Here is a 25,551-nt window from a genome sequence, read left to right as displayed (position 1 = left end):
AAGAGTTTCAGTTTGGGATGACAATAACGTTCTAGAGATGAACAGTGGTGTGACATTGCAAATGCTCTTTAAAAAATTACATTTATTTTATTTGAAATAGTTCTAGAGAGAAGTCTTCCATCCACTAGTTCACTCCCCAGATGGCCACAACAGTCAGGCCTGGGTCCAGTCAAAGCCAGGAGCCAGGAGCTTCCTCCAGGTCTCCCACGTGGGTGTGGAGGCCCACGCACTTGGACCATCTTACGCTGCTTTCCCAGGCCATTAGCAGGAAGCTGGATTGAAGTGGAGCGGCCAAGACCTGATTCTGTGCCCATAAGGGATCCTGGCATTGCAGGAAGGGGTTTCACCCTGTATGCCACAATGCCAGCCCATGCGAAGTGATCAAAATGATCAAGTTTATATTATGTATAATTTATCACAATAAAAAAATGTTAAAGGAAATTGGGAACATTTTGCTTAGGATGAATCTTTTTGGTTTTGGAAAATGAAGGGGGACGGGGCAGGGGCTTGCCCCCAGATGAGGATTCAAAACAGAAACCAGCACAACCCAGCTCTGCTTCAAACCAACAAGACTTTAATGGTGTTCGCGCGTCCCCAGAGCCCTAATAAAGATGGTCCCGGACATGCCCCATGATGGTCTCCAGGCCAAGCCAGGTCTCTTCGGCCGTGGGCAGGATCTGCGAGGCCGGCAGGAGGAAGCCGTAGCGGCCTGTGTCTCTCAGCTCGAAGGCAAAGGAGTATTTGATGCCAGAATCATAGGACCAGTCGATGCTTCCGCCGCTGGCTTGGTCTGAAGGGCACATGGGAGTAAAGTCCGGTTATGTTTTCCCACGGCCGCTCACGGCCACATGGCCCCCATGTCAAGTTCTCTATCATCAAACGTAAGGCAGGCCCCTACATGCGTGGACTCAGACAACAGAGTTTAGGAGAAAGTCATGCTCGTGAGAAACTTGATAATTTGAAAAACAAAAGGTGTCTGCACGTGGCCACTACGCTTCCTCTTCCTCTGGTGGTCTCTGCTCCACCCACCCGCCCGGAACTCTGCCTGCGCTCCTGACTCGCGTCTCCTCCAGCTCAGAGGGGGATGTGTAGTGGGAGAGGGGGGCTTGCAAATGGAGCGCAGGTTAAGTCCCTGCCCTCAGACGACCCTCAGCCAGAGGGTGGAGCAGACTCTGCTCTGACACAAGTAGCACGCCTGACACCTCTGCAGGTGGCTTAGACCTACACAGTAATGCACACCTGAGACACGTGTGGCTGCTGACATGACAGTGATGAAGGATGATGGCAGGTGTGACTCAGAAGTCTGCCCTGAGGCCCCTCCCAGGGAGGGCAGGTGGAGGTCACATGGAGGACCTGGCAAGGGCAAAGTTGGAGGGAGCCACCTGGCTCTTAGGAACAGGGCTGGGCGGGCAAGGAGACTAGGCCAGAGGAGAGTAGGCCTTGAGGTCAATAGTGTGAGTTATGGGCCAGCGCCGCGGCTCACTAGGCTAATCCTCCACCTGCGGCGCCGGCACCCCAGGTTCTAGTCCTGGTTGGGACACCAGATTCTGTACCGGCTGCTCCTCTTCCAGTCCAGCTCTCTGCTGTGGCCTGGGAGTGCAGTGGAGGATGGCCCAAGTGCTTGGGCCCTGCACCCCGTGGGAGACCAGGAGAAGCACCTGGCTCCTGCCTTTGGATCAGCGCAGTGCGCCAGCCAGAGCAGCCATTTCAGGGGTGAACCAACGGAAGCAAGACCTTTCTCTCTGTCTCTCTCTCTCAGTGTCTAAAAAATAGACTAAAAAAAAAAAACATATTGTGAGTTATGGGATGAGCACCCCTAAACAGAAATGCCTGGGACCAGAAGTGTTTTGAATTACGAATTTTTCCAGATTTTGGAGTCCTTTCATTTACTTAGCAAGACATCCAGCGATGGGACCCAAGTCCGAGCACAAGATTCATTTATGGTTCAGATAACTTTCACCCCAAGGCTGAAGGTAATTTTATATAATACTTTCCAGGCACCTGCATGCAACATGACCAGGCATGGAGTTTTCCACTCATGGAGTCACACTGGCACACACGGTTTCAGGGTTTGGAGCATTTTGGATTTGGGGGTTAGGGGTCCTCAATCTGTAATGCTGAGGAACCCCAAGACCTTGCCTTCACTCACGATGGCTATGGTAGCACCTGGTGAATAACAAAGACTAAATGGCTGCACCCCTGGACTGAATCTTCCCTGGGTACCAGAATTACTAACTTTGGCTAGAGCCAATTCCTCTGCCACAGCCAGTCCCACTATGAGGTTCCCCAAAGGACATAACACAGGCTCCAGATTAAATCCTGGCCCTGCCTGGGTCAGCTGGGTGACCCACGGCGAGTCATTTATTGCTCTGAGTTCCAGATGCATCATACGGCAAACAGGCATGATCAACTGCTAACACGCGTGGGGGCTAAGGGAGCATCTTCAACAAATTCAAAGAAAATGTGTACTATGACAAAGCTATTCATGGGTTTCAAACTTTTTTGCACCAAAATAAGCTTATCTTTTATTTACATTTCCCATAAAGTTTTTGAAGTCTCCTCGTGGTATTCCCATTTTACAAATGAGGAAGTTGGGGGGCTGGCGCTGTGGCGTAACAGATACAGCCGTAGCCTGCAGTGCCAGCATCCCCTATGGGCACCAGTTTGAGTCCCGGCTGCTCCACTTCCCATCCAGCTCTCTGCTGTGGCCTGGGAAAGCAGTAGAGGATGGCCAAGTCCTTGGGCCCCTGCACCCACATGGGAGACCCGGAAGAAGCTCCTGGCTCCTAGCTTCGGATCAGCACAGCTCCAGGCATTGCAGCCTTCTGGGGAATGAACCAGCGGATGGAAGATGTCTGTCTGTCTCTCTCTCTCTCTCTCTGCCTCTCTTTCTCTGTGTAACTGACTTTCAAGTAAATAAATAAATATTTAAAAAATGAGTCAGTTGGGATTCAGAGAGATTAAGTAAAGGAGCTGGGATAACATGATGTTCAGTAGGCATTCAATAAGCATCAGTTATGATTATAAATATCATTATCAATAAATGACTAGGATCCTATCCAAAAAGTTGGATCACATTACAGATCAGCGCTATCGAGAGCAGAGCAGTTCACCAGGAAACTAACAATGTTTCTAAGTGCATGAGCATTAGCAAACACTTTTAGTCCATATACTATCTTTTAAAATTCTTGACAACCCATTTCACAGATGAAGAAATCAAGGGAGGAGAAGTGAGCTGCCCAAGGTGACTCAGTTCCAAAGCTGAGCCTCTAGCCTCAAGGTCTAGGTTTTTTCCATTACACTTCCCTGAGAATGAACTCCAGGAACAACTCCTCTTGGGCCAAGCTCTCTGTGTGGGAAGCTCTCCCGGAAATGTCTCACCCCCGACAGATGAGCCACCTCCCGGGTGGAGAGGCACAGGTGCTACCTGCAGAGCAGCACACCGGCCTGGGGCAAGAGGCACAAGGTACTTAGGGCACTGCTTGTCCGGGCTGCAATGAGGCAGGATAACAAGATCAGTTCTGGACAGAGAGGTAGCCAGAACCTGCTTGGCGATTGATGGGCAGTTTCCAAAAGATCAGATAGCAAACCCTATACTTGTGTGATATTTGCTTATTGGAAATAGCTGCAATATCTCTGACCTCACCAAGGAAAACACTCAATCCCAGCCTTCCAAGGTCTACTTGATTTGTAAATGCCTCTAGATAAGGTGGGTTCCTTGACAAAAATCACCAATGTGATTGCAAATTAAAGTAAAACATGATGATCCCTGGATATTTTTTCCCACAGTTTTTAAAATGCATCATAAATAGAATGTAAACAAAAACAACAATTATATCCTGGGAATAGAGAAACCTTTGTGACATGTAGGTTATTAAATGAGTAATTTTTGCATTTCTATGAGACATTCTGGATCTCGTGAGTGAAATGTTTCTCCTCTCTCTCTAAGACCCCTGATAAGGAAACCATGACTAAGAGGTATGCATGTCACCACTGCGCCCTCCACCCGCCACTCCCACCACCCCTCCTGTGGCTCTAGCTATGTCCAGGCCCACAGCATGTCCAAAGACACCGTGCTCTGATCAAGCCTGATCGCGCTTCTCTGCACCTGTGGGTGACCCCGTCTTTCCCCTGCTGGGGAATCAAGCTTCATTGATCATTTCTCTCTCCTGCTTCTCCCACCTCTCCTTCTCTGTTGGTTCTTTTCCCACAGTCAACAAATACATCTCTTATCTCGAAAGAAAGGAGAGAAAGAAAGAACAGCAAAGCCTTCCGTTTCTTTCTTTCCCATTTGACTTCTAATCCACTTTCCTGAAACTGCTCTGTTACAGGCACCAATAAACTAGTGGTGAAAATCCAATGGAACACATTTGATCTTTGCCTTAGTTGTCCTTTTCATGGCCTTCATCACTATTAACCACGGCCTCCTTTTTAACAATTGCAACTTCTCCACTTACTGAAATCCAAGGTTCTCAGCTTCACTGTCTGCTCTTAACCCCTTCTGCTGTCTGACACCTTGCTCCCCACTGCTGCCCCACTCCCAGTATCTCCTTGCTCTTCCATTCTAACCACACTCTCTCGGTCCATTCTTCCTACATCTGTCTCTGCAGAATCTCAGGCCATGTAGCTCAAAGGCCACAGGCCATGTCCACTTTCACCTAATATGGATTTCAACCTCAGTAGGTCTACAATTGATTTGTGATCTTTCCAACTCCACCCCTCTGCCACTGTCCTGGATTCTCTCCATTAGTGGCTCATCTTCACGGCCTCTAGTGAGAAAATGTCCACATCCAGTAAATGCCAAAGGCCGTTTGGCATTACCTCCTCAGCCCCTTGCACCCTCACTGGCCACACTCTAGCTCAGCCCATCTTCTTCCGCTCAGTTTCTCCTACTCTCCTAGGAGACGTCCCTACTTCCTGGCCAGCTTCACTCCATCCTCCATGCAGGTAGCGTGTGTATCTCCACACCGTGCCTCAACTCACTCCCTGCCCTGCTGAAACTGGCGGTGGCTTCCAGAATCCTTTGGGTCAAATCTAAACTCTTTCCCACGGCACACAAAAGCCTGAACTCCCCCAACTCTCCCCTCTTCCCTCTTTCCTTCCAGCAATTCCAAACCGACCGGCAGTTCCAGAGCTCATGCGCAGTTTCCTACACTGGGCCTTCGCCCGTGCTGTTGAGTAGCCAGAATGCCCACCCCTTTCCCCCAGCTACAAGGTGATCAACCCTAAGCCTCAGCCTTCTTCCTATTTGAACCCTTTCCTGACCCAGCCACATCAAATCCCCTTAACTTTCTAATACTTCTGTAAAACGTATAGCCTACCATTGCACAGCTCATATAAAAGTCTTCTCTCTGTGCACCTCAACTAAAAAGTGACTTCTTTGTGGGATCATTCTGTATCTCTCTTAGTATTTGGCATGATAGTGTGTTGAGCAGAACAAATGCCTGTTAGAGACACTGGTTTCTGAAGGATCCTTGAACATGGCAGCACTAGGGAACTCCTGTTCATTCGACTGTGTGGGCCTCAGTTTCCGGCTTTGTCCACCAGAAAGGGACTGTGCCTCTGTGGGATTCAGAATCCGCACAAGTGTGCACTGGGATTTCCCACACTACAACACTTCCTGTTTTTATTCCCGCCCACCGGGGAGGAGGACATCTTGCCATCTGACGGCAGCCTCCCCGCACTCAGGACCCCTGATTTGCCCTCTCCTTGTTTCCCCACACACGGCATGGACAAATGGCTGTCACAGTGCACCCACAGAGCCATCCGGTCCTCCTGAAGAGGCACACCCTTTGTGTCCCCTAGCACAGTCCATTGGATTGTTCAGGACACGAGATCTTCTTGGCCAGGAAAGAAAAAAATTAGTAAGAGAGCATGGCTTAGAAGCAGGTCTTGATAAAGAACTCATTTTTTAAGTAAAGAAATTTCACATGGTGAGAGTTAGTTGTAAGGGTCTGGACAAGCCTAAGAAAGCTCTCAAACTCATCTACCGAAGAAGTTCTTCGTTCTAGACATCCATAGTAAGTATCTCATGGAGGAGTCTAGAGTTACTGAGGGAAACTCAGTAAGCTTGGATTCCAGGCATGAAGGCCTATCTCTTTCAGACCAAGGCATTTGAAAGCTTTGATGTGGAGGCTGGCTCTGTGACATAGCCACCTGCAGTGCCAGCATCCCATATGGGCACGGGTTCAAGTCCTGGCTACTCCACTTCTGATCCAGCTCCCTGCTGATGTACCTGGGAAAGCTGAGGAAGATGGCCCAAGTCCTTGGGCCCCCGTACCCACGTGGGAGACCTAGAAGAAGCTCCCAGCCCCTGGCTTCAGACCGGCCCAACTGTGGCTGTTGTGGTCATTTGGGGAGTGAACCTGCAGATGGAAGACCTTTCTCTCTGTCTCTCCCTCTCTCTCTGTACTCTGCATTTCAAATAAATAAATCTTAAAAAAAAAAAAAAAAAAGCTTTCATTGGACTCCCAGGGTGCCTGCCATCTTACCATCTTAGTGGATCCTTTGTAAAAACTTCCTGCACATCAGGTACTTACAAATGGCCGAGCAGATGGGTCCTATTTCATACTTGGTGCCGTGCAGGCTCGCGAGCGACTGGGCAGCCTTTTGGGCTACTTCATTCTAGAGTGGGGAAACCAAAGCAAGGTGAAGGGTTAACACTTGTCTCCCAGGAGATGGGCTGCCCAATAACAGAACCTGGACTGAAAAGTCCTGGCTAGCTAGACTCTGGTTACTCCAGGTGGAGGGGCATGCCCTATTTTGTCTCAAGGACTTCACTGAGAAATGAGCACATTTGCAAACACAGCATGGAGTCCCCATTGTCTACTTGATCACCCAGGTGTGTGCAATACTCTAGGGTCCATTGTTCTGCCATGGGCTCTCCCAGCTCAGGAGTGCGGATGGAAAGAAGCTGGCTATAATGGGACCATCTAAGAGAATGTGTGCTGACTCCAGGAGGTGTCTAGGAAGTTGACTTTTTTTTTTTTTTTTTTTTTTTTGTTATATCCCTACATTGGCCCATTTCCCTGTGATTGTCTTTTTCCAAGAAGTGGAGCTCAGCAAAATATTTTCTGTTACTTGAGGGTTCCAATGTTGACTGACTGAGGCTTTACCGTCCTTGCTAGGGATAAATGGGAGGTCATGAACTTGGGTCCAGGGAAACAAATGTACAATCACCAGATGGGGGAAACCTGGCTCTGCAGAAGCCTGGGAGAGCCTGGGGGTTTCAGTTGTCAGTGAGCCCAACGTGAGTCAACGGCGCTGCTCTGCTACTGCCAAAGAACTAATGTGACCCTCAAGGGCTATCACAAATGCCTGGCGTGGACAAGGGCAGCAGTGGTCACGCTCGGCCCTGTGCGAGCCACCCTAGAAAAACACAAAGCAAAGCATGTGCAGAAAGCAAGGGCCAGGATGGTGAGCGAGCGGGGGTCCACGCTGTGAATACTTAAAGGAACTGGGGTGATTTGGGAGGAACAGAGAAAGACCTAGGAGAAGGCAGGTTACTGCCTTCAAGTAACTGTTAGCTTCACCTCTCACAGGAAAATAAACTTGCTCAGTAAAACCGGATGATAAACCCGGGCTGGCTGGGAAAACCTTAAGCAGGACTCCTCACTGGCTGGCTAGAAGAAGCCCTAACACAGAAACTTGCCCGCAAGGAATGGGCTCCCCAGAAGGCCGGGATGCAGCCAGATCTGAGCACCAGGTTTGCATAATGTGAGGTCAGCTAGGTCTGCTGGAAGAACACTTCAGGTAGCTTCCGGCCCCGACACGGTAACACTCACCATCAGAACTCCAAAAGCTGTCCTACGGGACCGAAATTCAACTGATGAGGCCAAAGAGACATCTAATCGGAATCAGCACCACCACTTCTGCCTGGGGCTGCTGAAGATCATCTACTTGAAGGTAAACTGATCCAAAGGTCCTAATTAAGGGCTTATCCCTAATGACAGGATTCAGAAGCCAGGCCTTCAAGCCAAATTAGATATAGCTGCACATCTCCTCAGCTGTGGACAGCTCCTCGCTTGTGTCATCAGCTGACCCAAGGCTGTCACCAGCAGGAAGAGGATGGAAGGGTCCCAGTTAGCGAGGAGAGGGCTTCGCCCTCAAGTCATAGACCAGCGCGTGGTGGGGAGAGGTCCCACAGCCAAAGGCCCCAGGTACCCCTGGGCTAATTGCTGGAAGCCGCCACTCAGCAGAGAGCCACATGATCTCGGCGGCGTGGACTGGGGCTTCACCACCGTGTCACTCGTTTGTGTGACTTGTGCTGGTCCACCTCTCCTGCCCCCTCCCCAGGGCCCACCTACTGACTGAAACTTACTCGTCCACACAGCCAGCGGATGTTCGTGGCTGAGCTGAAGTTAAATTTCGGGGACTCACCAGCTCCTCAAAGTGCTCTGGTTTGGTACACTTGTACCCGTAGGGGAACATCAACAGCTGGGAGTAGCTGTGAAGGGTGATGAAGGCCTTGACCTTCCCATGACTCTGGATGAAGTCCACTATGGATTTCACTTCGACTTCGGAGTTGGCCCTGGATCCGCGGTACGAATCAGAGCAAGGGCTGGCACTGGCTCCAGGGCCTGATGGGATGCAGAAGAGCCCAGTGAGGACCAGGAGCTTTCAAGGAGACACTACAGGGAGGAGGTTATGCACACCACTGAGCTCCCCCTCTGGAAACCAGAGCGAGACGGTCATGGTGCTGGATCCTGCGTCTTCCTAAGGGCGTAGTCGGGAAGCTTAACTGAAGTGAACCTAGACAAATCTCTTTTCCTTAAAAAAATTGTCCTGGGTATGTGGGACTGTGGCTAAGCTGCTGCTTGGGATGCCAGCACCGTAAATCAGAGTGCCTAGTTCAAGTCCCAGCTACTCCTCTTCGTTCCAGCTTCCTCCTGAAGCATATCCCGGGCTGCAGCAGGTGGTGGCTCACGTATTTGGGTCTCTGCCACCTACATGGAAGACCTGCACCGAGTTCTGGGCTCCAGGCTTCAATCTACATGCTTGATCTTAGCCAAAAGGCCGAGAAGTGATCCAGGCTTCAATCTATCCCAACCCTGGCTGTTAGGGGAATTTGGGGAGTGAACCAGCAAATGGGAAACCTCTCCATCTATCTCTCCGCCTTTCCAATAAAATGAAAAATTAATAAACAATTATAGTACCTCCATATGACAGGAGGGCTATCAAATTAGATCATCTCCTCTCTCTGAGAGTTGTTGGAAGAACAGCTAGGTTTAATTTTATAGATGGAATTCCTGCACTGGGTGGGAGTTTAGTAAGTTCATTTTCTGGGACCTCTTCCAAGTCATAGAGTCCAAGAGTAGAAGATCGTGTGCATCTGTACTTCCAAGTCACAAAGCCACAAACGCAAGGAGCCTCCGCCATCCTCTGCATGAGGGATGCATGTGACAAGGGCCCCTGTAGTTGCTCCAAGACTCTGCAGTGGGGCCGCCATAGGCCTGGTGGGGCTCTGGGGCTGCGGAACCCCTGAGAGCAGGGTGAGGGCCGGGAGTCCCCAAATTTCAGTGACAGCAAGTGTAAATACTACCTCTGTTGCCTTATGTTAAAATTATTTAATAGGGTAACATTTCAGGACAAAAAGCGTCATTAAATTGGTAGGCTTTGTTCAGTATTTTGAGTCTGGAGCTTTGATTTTTTTTTTCCCCTTATCCTTAAAAAAAAATTGTAACAGTAATGAAGGAAGCTGCCACTCATCCACATCCTGTCACAATTCCCCAGTGTGTCCTGTCTCCCTAACTCTCAGTAATTCATTTGCTTTACAAATACTTAGCGACTGCCTTCTACATTGTGGATGCTGCACCAGGCGTCAGGAATAGGACAGTGACAAAGACACAGCTCCTGACCTCGTTGGCACAGTGGCCCAGTAAGGAAAACCCAGACGAATTTCCACTCTGCAACCACTGTAACATATCGGGTTTTAACTGGTCCTGAGAACAAGTGGGCCCTCCCACCTCACCTACCACCAAACTCCTACACTTAGGAGCACCCAGACAACAAAGCCAGGGAAGCAAGCTAATAGTTTATCTTTTGGAACTATTTTGAAAATCAGTTCTTAATCCTATTTGTACTTCGTTTCAGTTTTCTTTCTCGAAGCATCCACGGATGATGTAATTCTTCTCCTCCGAATAGGTCCTAACCCCCTCTAGTGGCTGGTTAAGATCTTCCTGAGGCTCCCGCCATTGCAGTCTTGCTGGGGAACCCGGGCTGCAGCTTGTGGGAAAACCAAGACGTGAGACCAAACCTATTAAACGCTGCTCAGAGCTCTGTGACAGCACTGCACTCCTGTGAAGAGAATTTAGTTAAGTGTTTTTCAAATAGCTTTTTAAATGCCTTGGATCCTGAATGGGCTCAGCGGGCTGACGCACTACGGCGCCTTGCAGACCGGCTATCTGGCCAGACAAAGGTCTGACTGTCCCTGGGGGCCGGGCCCCTGCTCACCTCCGAATCCTGCGTCCCAGTTCCGGTTAGGATCCACTCCGACACAAAGGCTTCCAGACACCTTGGACCGCGTCTTGCGCCACATGCGATTCTTTAACATCCATCCCAAAAGGAATATGGGGGTGGAGGGTGGGGAGAGAATGCTGGTCATTCGGCCTGATGGGAGGGGCCCTTTGGAATTCTGTCCATTCCCTTGTCCCAAGGCCCCTGCGGAACTGCACCCACTCCCCTTGTTCGCAGAGGGCTCCCCCCGTCCCACCTGCAGGGTTCTGCCTGGGCTTCTCTGCGCCTCTCACCTGGGCGAGAAGTAGGGGTTTCCCCCATCGCCTCAACTATGTGCCTGCCCCACCAGGTTCCAAAGAGCTCCATTCTGTTAAGTGCTCTCAACGGGGACAAAGCGCAAGAGGGAAGACCGGGGCGGGGGGGGGGGGGGTTTCTGCAAGAGGGCACTACTGGGGGAACTACGGGGCTGAGTTGGTAAATCTACTTCAGAACCCGCAAGGGTTGTCGGTACGGTCACGCTTCTGATGAACCTCTGGGAAAGGGATACAGGGGGCGGTGGTTCCTACTCCTGACTGTGGAATCCTGATGCGGGGGGGCGGCAGCTCCCCCTCCCCAGCACTGGTTATTACTGAGTTTCTTTGAAAGCACCGCCGCCGTCGTCAGCTCTCTCCAGATACAAAGCTGGAAGCTCTGATTCATTTTCAATATACGCAGGGTCACGGTTGCCACAATGGCACTTTGTAATGAGATTTTGAAGGTGGGGGGGGGGCATTGCATAGCTCCTTTTTAGTGACATTACAGAGGACTTCTACCACAAACAGGAAGTTAAATGCTAGCTGCATTGTCCTGCCTACCTAGGTCCTACTGCCATCTAACTGTCGGCAGGTAACGTCCACCTCCGCTCTCCTACCCATCCCAACACAAGGAACATGAAGATAACTGGAACAAATCTCCCAGGTGACTCACAGCCGACGCTGGGCTCTGCCAGCCCAGGAACAGCTGAAGTGGGCTCCAACTGAGGCAGCGTGGACCGACACCGCGGGCTGCACTAAGAAGTGATTAGAACACTCCTCCAGGCCTCATTTCGGGGCCACCACTGTGAGATTAGGCATTCTGTTTGGAGTAAATCCAGGGCAGGAAGACTACTTTTATTTGGTTTTTCAAGTTCCTACATATCTTAGGTCCCGGGGCCAGAAGAGGAAAAGTCCAGGCTTACGTGGGTTTGCGAGAACACATATCCATCGGGGTTTGTAACCGGCAGCAGGAAGACATCGACGGCGTCCAGGATGGAAGTGATGGATGGATCCCTTCCATAGTCGGAGGCGATCTGAACAGTGACAACACATACATCACCCTCCCCCTCCCCGTTCGCCGGGGGGGGGGGGGGGGGGGGACATAGGGCAAAATGTTAAGGCAATGCGATTTTTCCAAATGTGAGCTAGGAACCACTACCGATCAACGAGAACTTTCTGGATACACAGCCATCCAGTCTCCTGTAACATTAACGAGTTTAACAGGCCTGGGCCTGTTTTATCTTCGGTCAGCATAATTCACTTGTATGAAGTAAAACTCAGAGCTCTCACATCCGTTCTTCTCCCGTCTGCCTACGAACTCTACTGAGGCATTTTGCAGTGATGGGCAATGGTCACTCATATAGATCTATGAGCCGAAGAGAAATTTTTTATATATATTGTGGAATATTCTTTAATATTCCTTAATTCCCCCACATAGAGGTTTTCCAAAAGAGCTCATGACCAATATCAGATTTACTGAAATACGTATAGACTTTGCTAAAGATATAGACAACTGCTTAAATTCCATTCAGGGAATTAGATTTTTTTTTTCACTAGCCATCAATTGCGGTAGAGTTGGAGTTTCTGCTGGATTAAAATTTATTCATTTCCTGTGCTCAGCCATCCTAAGGCATTATTATTCAACTGTTAAATATCCATTTCATAATACCCTAAAGGTAACCGCATTTTAATTGAAGGGAAAAATGTGTCACTCGGTATGCACGTGGTTGTACATGCTTGAATAATCTGATGTGGATTGATTTCCTTCGCTCATGAATTAACATTCTGATTTATAGCATGTCATTTCGGAATTACTTAAGAAATGCCAGACTAGGTCCCACCCAGTCCCATGTCCTGACTCCAATGCCAAGGAACATGTGGAAGGGAGCGATTGCTACATCCTGACTTCAAAATCAGATTTGGGAAATTTTCAGAGCAACCCAAACACCCTTAACTGATTTCACTTTGGACCTGTAGGTCCAAGTAAGCTGCTTTCGCACCTGTTTCTATTTCCCCTCCGAGCCCCTTTTGCCATTTTATAGGTTCCTGGTACATGAAGCCTCAGCCCTCTGAGTCAGGCAGCAAAGCGACCTCTCTGGAATCTAATGCTGAAATCTCTGACCCTCCGGGGCCCTTCTCCGCCACCTTTTCGATCTTGATCTTGTCTAGCTCCCTGTGTCTTTCAACAGAGCTCACAGTGGCCGGGCCAGGGTCAGTGCGCCAGGGCACCAGATGGGGCAATACCAAAAGGGGTTGGATGGGTTTATTTCCTGCCCGTGTGGTAAGAGGAGGCTTGGCTGAGAGCGCCGGCTGTTGGGACCGTAGGGACTACTGCACACTTAGTGGGCCTGACCCCAGACAGACAGAATAAGTTAGAAATGTGGGACAAGATAACCTTATTTGCTGTCCAGAGTGCGGTAGCTTGGGTAACCCACTCTCGCGCATGGATCCCCGCGTCCAGCCAGATGGCTGGCTTGTCACCTCCAGTGCTGAACTGAAAGACAGGTGCAAGAATGTGACCGACCTCGTGCCCCCCAGCCTTTCCACCTCTGTCTCCTCCTCTGCCCTCCCCCCACCTTCTGTTCCCGATGCGATGGAGAAGGGAGAAGGAAGAGACACAGGCAGCTGACACTGTCAGTGTCTTCTCCCCAAAGTTGAGTGTTTTCTGTCCCCCTTTTAAAATGAGTTTAAATACAGGCTAACAAGAGGGCACAGGCTTTTTCTCCTTTGACGTCTGTTAAAAAAAGAAAAATTCTTGCAGAGAGTGTAATGATATGAAAATACATTCACAAGCAGTAAATTGGAACAAGCCAGGTTACAGAACAGGATATCCTCATTTTTAAAAATATTACTTCACGTAAATGCTCACATATGTATACATCCATACAAACGGAGGGAGAGGGAGACGGAAAGAGAAAAGGAAAAAGAAAAGAGACAGAAGCAGAAAAAGAGACAACAAAATAGTCCCAGCTATCATCCTGTAAAAGAATTAAAATGATGGGGATTTTTTTTTCCTTTTCTCAATTTTTTGTTTTTTTTTTTTTTTCTCTCTGTTCCAAATTTGTGTAATGATCTTGTGAATTTTTGTTAGAAAAACGCCTGTGATAACCTTTCGAGTCCTTCACCAAAAGCAGGACATCAGGCTCTGGAGTGCTTTCCAGAGTTGAAATTTTATGATCTAAGTGACTTGGTTTTATCTGGAACAGTGGCTGGGCCAATTGGATCAGTAAATGGGGAGGAAAAGATTATTTTTGCACCATCAACTTCTATCGCGGCGCAGCATTCTAAACATAGCAGATAAGGTAAATGAGAAATGCAAATCCTTGCTAAAAAATTACATTTCACGGGTTTGGAGAGTTTTGGTTCAAAGTGTTCTATGCCTCTTCCTCCAAAAAAAGCTCAAACGTAAAAAGTAGAGAACTTCCAAAACCATGCGACATCCCCAACCACCAGAACACCTGGAAGAGGGCAGGCCCAGGAAAATCCACAGCAGAGAATCCTGGCCCCGCGTGGCTGGAAGGAGCAGAGAAGAGGAGATAGAGAGAGAGGAGTAAACGTGAACAACCGTACCCCGGCTCCATAAAGCAGGCAAAACACTCCTGCCAGGCCTGCTGGAGGAAAAACACGGGAGAAATCCATCTGCCCCAGTTACTCAGTTGGTTCCCAGCCACACGCTTCCAAATTTAGCCCAGTTGTGACATTCCCTCTCGCTCCCTTTTTTTTTTTTTTTTTAACAAACTCTTTCTAGGAAATCTGGGGAAATAATTTTCACTCTTTTTCAGGGCAAAGTGCAAAAATGTGAAGTGATCAGCACTTAGCGGCGGTTAGAGGTTACAAGTTGGAGTAAAACCCTGACCTCCTTCCAGGCGATCACCTAAGACCCGCCTGCCTGCGGTGCAAGGCATCTATTTGCCCTCGTGGTGTAGCTGGCGCTCATCCCGCACGCTGAGTCTTTTATTTTAATGCAGCTTGGGCAATTTCTCGGTGTTGTCATTTTGTGTGTGTGTGTGTGTGTGTGTGTGTGTTTTTTCTGTTAGAAAAGAAAGGCAAAGATACAGAAAAAGAGAGAGAGAGAGAGAGGCAAAGGACGCCCACCTTAATTATTGCACAATGTACCCCGCCCCTCCTGGCTCCCCGGGGCCCGCCCCCGCCCCCGCCCCGGCTCCGTGGGTGAGCCCCCTTGCCCTGGTCCCTGGGAGCGCAACCATCATCAGTACGTGCGCATTAATTCCCTGCTGCCGCCTGCGTCAGCCTGCGCAAGAGAAAAAGAGAAAGAGGGTTTGCAGGTTGGGGTGGGGGGAGGGGTGCTCAAAACCAGCAAGGACCGGTTAGGAAGGAAGGAAGGAAAAAAAAAAGACCAGCTAGCTAGCCGGCTGAGCTGGGAGGAGCTGGGTTCTAGAAGCATCCAGAGCGAGAGCCGCTCCGCGCGGCCGTTACCTTGAGTGCGGTCAAGGTCCGGTTTTCAAAGGAAGCCCCAACGCGCACTTTGCTCACTAGCCCAGGGTGCTGGGCCACGATGTTGTCCATTTCTTGGGAAATCTGCAATGTTAAAAAAAAAAAAAAGGTATTTGCAAATGAATGAGCTAATCCTAACATTAATGACTTCTCCCTCTCCCCATCCCTGACCCCGGGGACCCCATGGCAAGGGCCGGGTGGGCTAAGACTTGGGGCCCCCCGCTGCCGGAGGCCGAGCCAGGCGGCGCCTACAGGGCTGGGAGGGAGAGGCCATCTTGCCGCAGCAGAGCCGGCTCTTGGCAGTTGGGTGCAAAGCTAACACGGCCAGATGTGGTTTGCCTGGGGTTTTCCTCGGCCCCTCTCCGGGCAGCGCTGCCCCGGCCTTAAAGCTGCTCGCCTTTGCCCGCAGAGGGACACAAATGGCAGCGGCACCCACAAAGGCAGATGCTGTAGAACGCAGCCGGGCTAGTTCGGGCCTGGGACACGAGTCTGCCCGGAGACCCCAAAGCCATGGGTGACCTCGCTCCTGTCCGGGGAGACGCTGCCCGCCTGCGCCCACGCTGGGAGCCAGCCCGTGCAGGCACCTGCAGCACGCGTTTGGGAAATGGCAGGTCCGGCTGTACCAGCAGCCCAGGCTGCACCCTTCCGCTCCTTGCCTTCCTCAGGCAGTCCCGGGTTGAAACCTCTGGGGCCGTATGTGTTTCAGATTCAGACTTTTGTGTTTGAAGAGGGAGTTCTATATGAGTAATTGGAAGTATACTGTATGGCGCACACACATGACCTTGCTCCATACTCGGGCACCTGAGTATTTCCGGTGGTGAAACAAGTTAGCAAGTCAGTCAGATCAGATTTTGTCCCCCAAATGAGTCTAGATCACACTGTGCTGTGCCACAAACAATTTTTTTCAGAACACTTGCAAATGTTTAAATTACTGGTTTGGAAACTTGTGCCTTCTTTACAGCTGCTACCCCACCCCCACCCTCCCACTTCTTAACCCCCCATGACCATTCCCTCACCCACCCGATTCCCAAGTGCAGGTGGACCCCAGTGGCCCCCAAGAAGTGCTCTGTGTCACAGTTAAATGCAGCACCACCCAGGAACCCAGGCAGCACCAGGTGACCCACATGGAGGTAGGGGGCATGGTTCATGGCACTCAAGTAAGACTTTGCTACCATGAGGCTTGGGCTGGCTGGGAGACCCCAACCTTGGCTGGAAGTCAGAGGTGTCGTGGTGACCCCGGATTCCATCCTCGGTGGCAGTGCTAAGGCACAGCTCTCCATTGGCTTGGTGAACAGCAGCTGCCTATGAACTCACGTAAGACCATCCACAACCCTGGGTGGCTGCCGGATGGGCAGGGAGACTTTAGGTCCTGCCTTAAGTCAGTGACCGTGACACTGGCTGTGAAATCCTAGGGAAACTTGGAGAGGTTCGGGAAGTAATTGGAGACTACTTTCTAAGTCATCAAATCACTTCCCACATAGTCCTTATCAGCAGAGGAGAGAGTGGCCCATTTCTCTGGTGTTCATGTTGAAATACCCATTTTGAAACACCTACCTCTTCCAAGGTATGGTAGGCCCCAAAGTTGAAGTTCCCGCTGCGTTCTCTTCGCCGATTCTGTAGTATTTCTTCATCCTCTTTGTCCAACAGAACCTAAGATAAACCAATTCTAGGGATAGTCATTGTATAGCCATGCATTTCAGTCTATAGTTTTGAAAGAAGTGACTCCTAGGTCCCCGTACCAAGCCTTCCCCTTCCTGTCCTGCTGGCCTTAGGGTCATATCTTGTCCTTATTCTGGCAGCCCTCTGAAAGGGAACATGGTACTAACTGGACTTCCAGCTAGTCGGATGCTGCAGACACAGACGCGCAGTCCCGTGGCAGATGGCACACTCCTATGGCTCATCCTGCCTTTCTGGGAACTCTTGGCCCAAGTTGACTTCTGATTAAAAACTAAACAGCAGCCAACAAGACACCCATGTTCCAGACAGGAGTCCCTGGGTTCAATTCATACTCCACCTCCTCACTCCGTCTTCATGCTAACGCAGACCCTGAGAGGCAGCAGGTAGTGGCTCAAGTAGTTGGGTCTATGCTACCGATGTGGGACAGCTGGACTGATTTCCTGGCTCCCAGCTTCAGCCTGGCCTGCCCCAGCCCCAGCTGTCGCAGGAATCTGGGGAGTGAACCAGCAGGTAGAAGCACTCTCTCGTTCTGACTCTCAAAGAAAGAAATGAATAGCAGTTTGCTTTTTCCTATTTTGACTAATACCCTCGGTATGCACTCCTATTGCATACTGTAGCTTGATTTTTGTCCTTTCCCTTACATTCTTTGTCACCATATTCCAGTTGTGCCAAACGCAAAGGAGGTGGCATCTCCCTCTGCCCCCCTGCAGCTGTAACCCAGGCTGCTGGGAGGCCCTGGTGACACCCGCAGGGCCCCCAGGCTGGACCGCCAGTTCACGGAGAACAGCTAGCTCGGGGAGGCTGATCTGTGCTGTAATTACCTGAACATCTTCAATCATGATGGAATAAGCAATTCCTTGGGACTCCAGGAAAGCTTTGACGGCCTGCACGCTGCCGAAGGGGACGCGGACGTGGGCTCTTGCCCCTGGTATGGTCGCTGGTTTCCAAAAGTCCAGCTGAAAAGGATAAAAGGCCAAGCCAAGGCAATGAGTGGGTTATTCTGGGGACATGGACGGCTCAGCATGGAAAGGTTTCAAGAAATCCTTTTGTATCTGTTTTTGCTATAACAGGGCAAGGGTTTTTCAATAATCAAGCATTAGCAAAGGTGTTGTGTTGTTTTCCCCTACAGCTAGATATTAAAATGGACTGAAGGAAAAGATTTAAAATGAGGGCACTTTTTTAAAAAGCTGCCTCATTTCATCATAAGATGTGAACACTATGAAATGTTTTAGGAAGGAAATAATGTGCTCGAAGTGCCCAGTAGTGTTTTGAGGTAACCTTCACATTTGAACTCTTTTCATTCTTACAATAAATCTGAGCGACAGGTGAATGGTATATTTATGCCCGTGTTTCTGAATGGCAAAATGAAACTCAAGCCAGTAGGGGACTTCTAACTGGCAGGCAGCGGGGACTGGAGCCCAGGTTTTCAGAATCCCATTTCACAAGTTCGTATTCCACGCCATGTCAGAGAGGTCAGCATGCAATGCAGAAGCGATCCCAACCGTCGTGTCTGCCCGCAGTTTTCGCTGCGGGAGGCAGAGAGCCCCGCGAGGACGGATACCTGGAGATGCTCTTCAGCCTCCAGCTGCACCAGACTCTTCATTTGGTCTTCATTGCTTGGTATGATCTCAAGAACCTGGTCTCTAAAACACAGCGAACACAAATATGACTTCAGAACGGAGCTTGAACACTGTGTTCAGTAGCTTCCTGCTCCGGTCAGTGTCTGCTTGGAAGAGGTGAATGCAATAGTCCATCAGCTCTTTGATGGTCCAAAAACTCATGAGCATACTCACCCAGATCCCCAGACCTGAGGAGGTCACGCCATGGCTCTCTTTCCTCCAAGACAGGGTTAGGAAAATAACCAGTAAGAGGTACACCTGCTCCTTGCCTCTCCTTTAGCTAAAGAGTATTTGTCAAACAACGCCTGCTGTTTATAAAGCAATGGCTTTTAAAACTTATCTCCATTTTTCAGAAATAATACCAAGGGAGAGTGGAATCATCAATTTAGTGCTCGTAAATCAATTCATACTTAGGTAGATCTTTTATTTTTATTGCTTTTGTTTTTGTCGACTGACAATGTAGGAGGGCTCTGTATCCAAACCCACATTCACATGGCCCAAACACACACACACACGGAATAAAGGATATTAAGGACACCTGGGCAGGAAAAGACCTCTCAAAACAAGCAGACATATCCTAGAGAGGCAACCGGGTGCATCCCACAGACTTTTCTTGGCACCAGTTTCCTCCATCCCTTTCTCTAAGCCGCTAGCTTCCCAAGTCCCTGCCGCATCCATGTGTGCAGTGGGGGAATGAATCAGTGTAATAAGCCTTACACAGGAACCAGAGTCCTGGTCTTCTGAAAGCAAGCCCCGTGTGATTCCAGTGCACAGCAGAAGACACAGGAGAGAGCATGCGCTCTTCCAGGCTCTCCTGCCTGCACGCATCCATCTGCTGTAAATACTCCGCAAAGTCTTCCACTGGAGTCTTATTACTTTTGGTTAATGCATGGGCTCCCTGGAGTCCTCTTTTAAAAAGGGAAAGCCCTGGGAAAAGCAGTACATTAGGCTAATGTTCCAGGTGTGTGCTCTGAAGCTCGGTAAGTAGTCCTTTAAGTTGCTCAGCAAAAAGATAAAAAGAGATAGGAGTTTCATGATTAAAAAAAAAAAAAAAAAAAAAAAACCTGGGGTCCATGCTGTGACCTAGCGCACCTCTTACAGAAGCACCCTAATCTAGTCCAAGTTCCTAGAAAGTCTACAATATTTATGTCCCTCTGCTCCCAAATTTGACTACTCAGTTTTTTAAGACAGTTTTTTTTTTTCTTCAGTTTCTTTAGTTCCTTACAAATATGCTTTATGTTTAGCCTAGCGGTTAAGACCCTCATTAAAACACCTGCTTCCTCTATCGGAGTGCCTGGGTTCAGTTCCTGACTCTGGCTCCTGATTCTAGTAGCTTCCTGCTAATGTGGACTCTGGGGGCAGCAGTGATGGCTCAAGTCGCTGGGCTCTTGGCACGCACATGGGAGACCTGGACCGAGTGCCCAGCTCCCTTGCTTCAGCCCAGCCCCTGTTGTTGCGAGCATTTGGACAATGAAACCAGTAGATGGGAGATTCTCTATCTATCTCAAATAAATAAATAAAATGGAGTTTGTATTTCAATTATGAAGAAAGAAATGCTGCCTAAGGTCCTTCACAGCTTGCGGGACCACAGGACTTCACAAGGATGTGCCCTCAAAGCCAGGAAGAGAAGAGCTGGTCTGCTAACAACCCTGGCCTTCCCACTGCCAAGGTCCCACCGTGCAGCCGCTGGCTATGAAGACAGGGAAGGCCCAGGGCCAACCTGGAGGACACAGCCCAGGGGCCTGCAGAGGCAGTGGGACAGTAGCCTGGTGACCCCCAGAGGCCAGGGGCCAGCTTGACTTTCCCTGGTGTCTCTCATCATGGCATTCTGATCAGAGGGAAGAATGCAGAAGCCCGGAGAGAAATAGGGCTGTGTGTGTGTTGTCTCATGAAGATGCGGGATACAAAATGGAGTCAGTCCCGTCACACCCACTGACCTGGAGTCGAGGGGCCATGGGGAAGAAAGGACTCAAACACAGAGACCCCTCACAGACCAGCAAAGCAGCCAGCCCTCTCTTCAGGGCTCCTTTCCCTTAGCAACGGCCAACAGAAACTGCAGCTATGCCCTACGTCTAACCTCACGTAATAATTGCAACGGCTTGCCAATCGGAGCTGGCCAGCATGGGCCAGCCCTGAAAGTGGCAATGAGTTGTCATTCAGAATAACTTATAGATTTCTCTGACCTAACCAAACCCCTCACTTTTCCTTTGTTCTCAGGACATCCCAGAGCCCGCCTGGCTTGTGCATGTATGTCCTGGATTGCAATCCTGGTCTTTTATTTCCAAATCAAAGTTCCTCCACTGGGGATTTGTCTCTGTATTTGACGTTGATGGTTTTCACCTTTTTTCCCCTTTAAATGTCATGCATCTCTTTTTTGATCACTTGCTCCTACCTTCCCCACTACCCTCCCCTTCAATCTAAGGGAACACCTCTGAAAATTCTGAACACACTCAGCCCTTATTAGGTTACAAACAGGGAGAGTCCTGTGCATCAGTTAAGTAAAATTCAAACAAGCACCAGAAACAGTTAACTTACCCCACAAATGTTTCTCGACAGTAGATGTGCCCAAACAGTGCACCAAAAAACAGGATGAACCTCATGGTCAAGGCTTTCCCAGAGTCCAGGATTCAGTCCTTCCTGAACTTTATTTATAGGGTACACAGCTGAGGCTGATCTGTTGGCCCGCTGAGAACTCAAGCAAACTCCCAAATGGTCAAATTCCCACCTGCATGGGAAAGTCTCAAGGCTGCAGAAATCCACCTGCTTGATATCACCCAGCTGTCCGTTTGCCATTGCTTGAGTGCGATAACAAAGTTGGTCGGAAAGAAAACAGCGCTGCCAGAGTACGCCAAGGGCAAATCATATTCATGATTCAGAACACCGGCTTTGCGCAGTGAGAGAAGGCAGAGTAACAGACCTGGAGGTGAAAGTCCTTTCTGGGCCTCTGATGGGGGGGAAAAATGGTGGAGGGGGCGCAGAGCACTTATGGCAATTAGTCAGGCACCCTGTCTATCACATTCCATTAGTTCGCTCGTTTGTTTATTTTTCTAATGTTTACCCTGAAACACCACAATCACTGAGGCCACATCTGCTGAAGGTCCCTGTAGATATGGCCCATTCCAGCCCCCACTCTATAGTAAACCAGACAGCAGCCCTTTGAATAGTCAATTTTGCTCTGTCTCTTAACGTGATCCATCTGCATTTGCACCTAATTGATATCCCTGTGTTTTTCCCAAAAATGAAAATGTCTCTCTGGGTGTAACAATAACGGTCCTTGCTATAGAAAATTTGGATGAAAAAGAAGTGTTTTGTGTCATCACCAATCGGAGGATGCCTTTCCAAATGTCTTTCTATATTTCACAGTATTTTTTTCAAAGAAGCCATGACTTTATTTATTATTATTATTTCTTTGAAAGGCAGAGACATGGAGAGACAGAGATCTTTCATCCACTCGTTCACTCCCCAAATGCCTACAACAGCTGGGACTGGTCCAGGCTGAAGCCAGGGATCCGGAACTCAGTTCAAGTCTCCTACTCGGATGATGAGGACCCACGTACTTGAGGCGTCCCCTGCTGCCTCCTAAGGTGTAGATCAGCAGGAAGCTGGAGTCAGGGGCATGCTGGAACTTGAACCCAGGCACTCCAGTATGGGACACGGCATCCCAAGCAGCATCTGAACCTCTGTGCCAAATGCCTGCCCCAGAGTATTTTTTCACACATATTGCTTTTTAAGCAAAGAGTTGTTTTTTTTTTTTTAAAGTAATCTTTCCTAGATCCACATTAATCAGCCACTGCTGTTTACTACACAAGAAAACACATGTGGGGCAGGTGTTGCAGTCCCGCTGGTCAAACTGCCATTTGGGAAGCCCACATCCCATACTGGAGTGCCTGGGATTCGGTCCTGCTTCTCATTTTGATCTAACTTCCGGCTAATGCACCTACAGGCCACAGATGATGGATCAAGTGCTTGGGTCCCTGACCCATGTGAGAGACCTGCATAGAACAGAAGTCCTGGCTCCTGGCTTCAGCCAGGTTCAATTCTGGCTATTGTGGGCATTTTGGGAGTGAACCAGGGAATGGGAGATCTCTCTCTCTCTCTCTCTGCCCTTCAACTAAATAAATAAATCTCTTTTATTTAAAAAAAGAACCTGTATTTTTAGGAATCATACTTAATAATATTTGGTCACCCATACACATTATATTAAGCCCGACAAGAACCAACCACAAACAGCTACAAAAAAATGTTTTCACCCATCCTCTGTGTGTCCAATCCTTCATCCACACTCACTTTAAATCCCAGGCTTAAAATTCTCAAGTCCCTGGTTAAAAGAAAAAGTATACATATGATGTTTCTGGCTTAAGAAATCACAGGATTATCTTGGTTTATCATTCTCTTGGGATTTAGAGAGAAGACCAAAACCAAAAGGCAGAGGTTAATGATGCATCTTCGCGTCCCCAGCAACTATCAGATAAACAGTTGTCCAATAAATTGTAATGAATGTGATGGAGAATTCATCAAGTCCTCCAGGAGGAGCAGGCATTTAGCTCACCTTGTATAGTAAGACTATATATAAGCAGTCTTGTATAGTAAAACTGTTTAGGATGCGTGCATCCCACATCAAAGTACCTGGGTTTAATCCAGCCTCTAGTTTCTCATTCTAGATTCCTGCAGGCAGCAGGTGATGGCCAAGTAATTGGGTCCCTGCACCCTCTGTGGGAGACATGGATAAAGTTCCTGACTCCAGCTGCCCAAAAAGCTTTGGAGCAAAGATGGAGCTTGAGCTGTCTTAGGGCCAGTGGTATTTGCCCTAACGTGAGGAGAACCTACATTTCTTGTGGCAGAGGAACACGAGCGAGGTGGAGAACAGGCCAAGCATACAGCATACAACTGGGTTAAGGGGGAAACTTGCCCCACTGAAGGAAAGACTTGACCTGGGAGTTATGGGGAAGGCACAGCAACGAGAAGCTTAGGCTAGACGGTGGAGAGCCTCCACACCCAGGTTCCACAGGACTTGCTGGGTTTTTCCATCTTGTAAATCTATTTGAGAGTCAGAGACAGAGGAAGAGCCCACATCCGCTGATTCACTCCCTGCCCCCAAAGGCCTGCAATAGTAGGAACTGGGCTGGGACTAAAGCCAGGAGCTACAAACTAAGCCCAGGTCCCCTATGTGAATGATGGCAGGGACCCAACTACTTGAGCCATCACCTGCTGCCTCCAAGGGTCTGCATTAGCAGGAAGATGAAGTCAGGAGTCAGAGCTGGGACGCAAACCCCAGTGCTCTGATGTGGGACACAGACGTGTTACTGCTAGGTTAAATGCCCACCACAAGAGTTTGTCTTGATGAACTCCTCTATGGGTACACTCCCAAAGAACTTTTCCTGGGAAGTACTAGCCAATGAATTGAGACCACTGTTAGTGGACGGACAGAGTGCTCTCCTTTCTTCCCAGAAGGCATAGTGGGAATGGCAAGAGAGAGAGTGGGGGTCCAAAGGAGGCCTCGGCCCCCCTCACTCCTGAGTCTGTTACCAACCCCCGGTTCTGTGACTCATCTGCAAACGCAAATTGTCAAGAGGTCAATGAACAAACCAGACAAGGTTTATTGGGGCTTATGCTCAAGAACAAGGCGGGACAGCATGGTGGGAGGAGGTTCTACTGCCTCGCTCTCCCCTGGGAGCTGGACAGCTGCTTTTATGGGACTGGGGAGCCCTGGAGATTCCCCTCGGCACATGACTCTTTGATTTGCATCCCTGGCATACAACCTGGCTCCTCCCCCTTGGCATACGACACTTTTCAGTGTGCACCCTGCTCCGTGTTCTGCACAGGTGCTGTTGGGGTTTTGGCACACGACACGCTCAGATTGTCCATGTTGCTTACTGACGTCAGCCCCAGGGAAGTCAGCTGCAGTGAGGTTCCGCATGCCCCTTGCTCCTGACTGGTTTAGAGCTGGAGATGGATCCGTGTCAGATTAGGAGGGGCCTGCTTCTATCCTGTGTCAAGGCCAAAGGGAGAAAAGACTCAAAGATGATGCCTGAGTGAGGAAAACGAGCATTCCCTGGAATGGATGAGGACACTATTTTTTTAAGGTTTATTTATTTATTTGAAAGAGTTACAAGAAACAGGGGGAGAGAGAGAGAGCGTGCGCGCAAGAGAGAGAGAATATCTTCCATGTGCTGGTTCACTCCCCAAATGGCTGCAATGGCCGGAGCTGGGCCAATCAGAAGCCAAGAGTCAGAGCTTCTTCCGAGTCTCCCGAGTCGGTGCAAGGGACCCACCCTGTGCTGCTTTCCCAAGTGTAATAGCAGGGAGCTGGATTGGAAGTGGAACAGCCAGGACTCAAACCACCACTCATATGGGATGCTGGCATCACAGGAGGAGGCTTTACCTGCTATGCCACAGCACTGGCCCTGAGAGTAATTTAAAAAAATAAATAAATAGGGCCGGCGCCACGGCTCACTAGACTAATCCTCCTCCTGTGGCCCTGGCACACCGGGTTCTAGTCCCGGTCGGGGCGCCGGATTCTGTCCTGGTTGCCCCTCTTCCAGGCCAGCTCTCTGCTGTGGCCCGGGAGTGCAGTGGAGGATGGCCCAAGTGCTTGGACCCTGCACCCCATGGGAGACCAGGAGAAGCACCTGGCTCCTGCCATCGGATCAGCGCGGTGCGCCTGCCGCAGCGGCCATTGGAGGGTGAACCAACGGTAAAGGAAGACCTTTCTCTCTGTCTCTCTCTCTCTCACTGTCCACTCTGCCTGTCAAAAAAAAAATAATAAATAAATAAATAGAAGTTGGAAGGAGGAGAAGGCACAGCATATAGCATAGGACATTGTAGTCTTCTTGTCTGTGCTTCTGATGATACAAACTGACCCATGGCTCAACAGGGCATGTCCTTGCCTCCTCCTCATTCTAGAAGCCGAGTAAAACCTCTTCTGAACCTTTGTTTTAGAGTTGATAAGCTGCATATATTTAAAATATGCAATTTTGCATTTGTTTACAACCTGTAATGTGATACATTTTGACATAGATATGTACCCAGGATGAAACCATCAGCACAGCGAA

At 49.4% G+C, this 25,551-nt stretch overlaps 1 protein-coding gene across 2 annotated transcripts; it reads right to left on the bottom strand.

Annotated features, from left to right (window-relative positions):
* Positions 1-552: 552 nt before the first annotated feature.
* On the bottom strand, positions 553-21,121 carry CPA2 (carboxypeptidase A2). 2 transcript variants are annotated; one of them, XR_016231042.1, is made up of 11 exons: positions 21,035-21,121; positions 18,442-18,523; positions 17,702-17,836; positions 16,758-16,853; positions 15,186-15,287; positions 13,144-13,242; positions 11,672-11,782; positions 10,453-10,543; positions 7,785-8,579; positions 6,540-6,624; positions 553-790 (listed from the first exon to the last, which is right to left on the bottom strand). XR_016231042.1 is itself a non-coding variant. In XM_051848960.3 (11 exons), the coding sequence occupies exons 1-11, from the start codon at positions 21,097-21,099 to the stop codon at positions 603-605; spliced, it is 1,254 nt and encodes a 417-aa protein (XP_051704920.1). In that variant the 5' UTR covers positions 21,100-21,121; the 3' UTR covers positions 553-602. The 2 variants fall into 2 exon arrangements, 1 of the variants encoding a protein (XP_051704920.1); XM_051848960.3 differs by having other exon boundaries at positions 8,380-8,579.
* Between the last annotated feature and the right edge of the window lie 4,430 nt (positions 21,122-25,551).

Source organism: Oryctolagus cuniculus, chromosome 3 (assembly GCF_051225735.1).
Source record: "Oryctolagus cuniculus isolate XC-2025 breed Fujian yellow rabbit chromosome 3, ASM5122573v1, whole genome shotgun sequence".
Taxonomy (NCBI): domain Eukaryota; kingdom Metazoa; phylum Chordata; class Mammalia; order Lagomorpha; family Leporidae; genus Oryctolagus; species Oryctolagus cuniculus.
This window is presented reverse-complemented; position numbering and strand designations above follow the sequence as displayed.

What these genes read in the sequence shown, in the direction of transcription:
- CPA2 (XM_051848960.3), bottom strand. Translation starts at nt 21,099, where the DNA reads ATGAGGTTCATCCTGTTTTTTGGTGCACTGTTTGGGCACATCTACTGT. An exon ending in GGACCTTGACCGCACTCAAG is followed by an intron (nt 13,243 to 15,185) that starts GTAACGGCCGCG and finishes CCTGTCTTTCAG; the next exon opens with TTCAGCACTGGAGGTGACAA. An exon ending in ACCCATCTGCTCGGCCATTT is followed by an intron (nt 791 to 6,539) that starts GTAAGTACCTGA and finishes TGTGCCCTTCAG; the next exon opens with ACCAAGCCAGCGGCGGAAGC.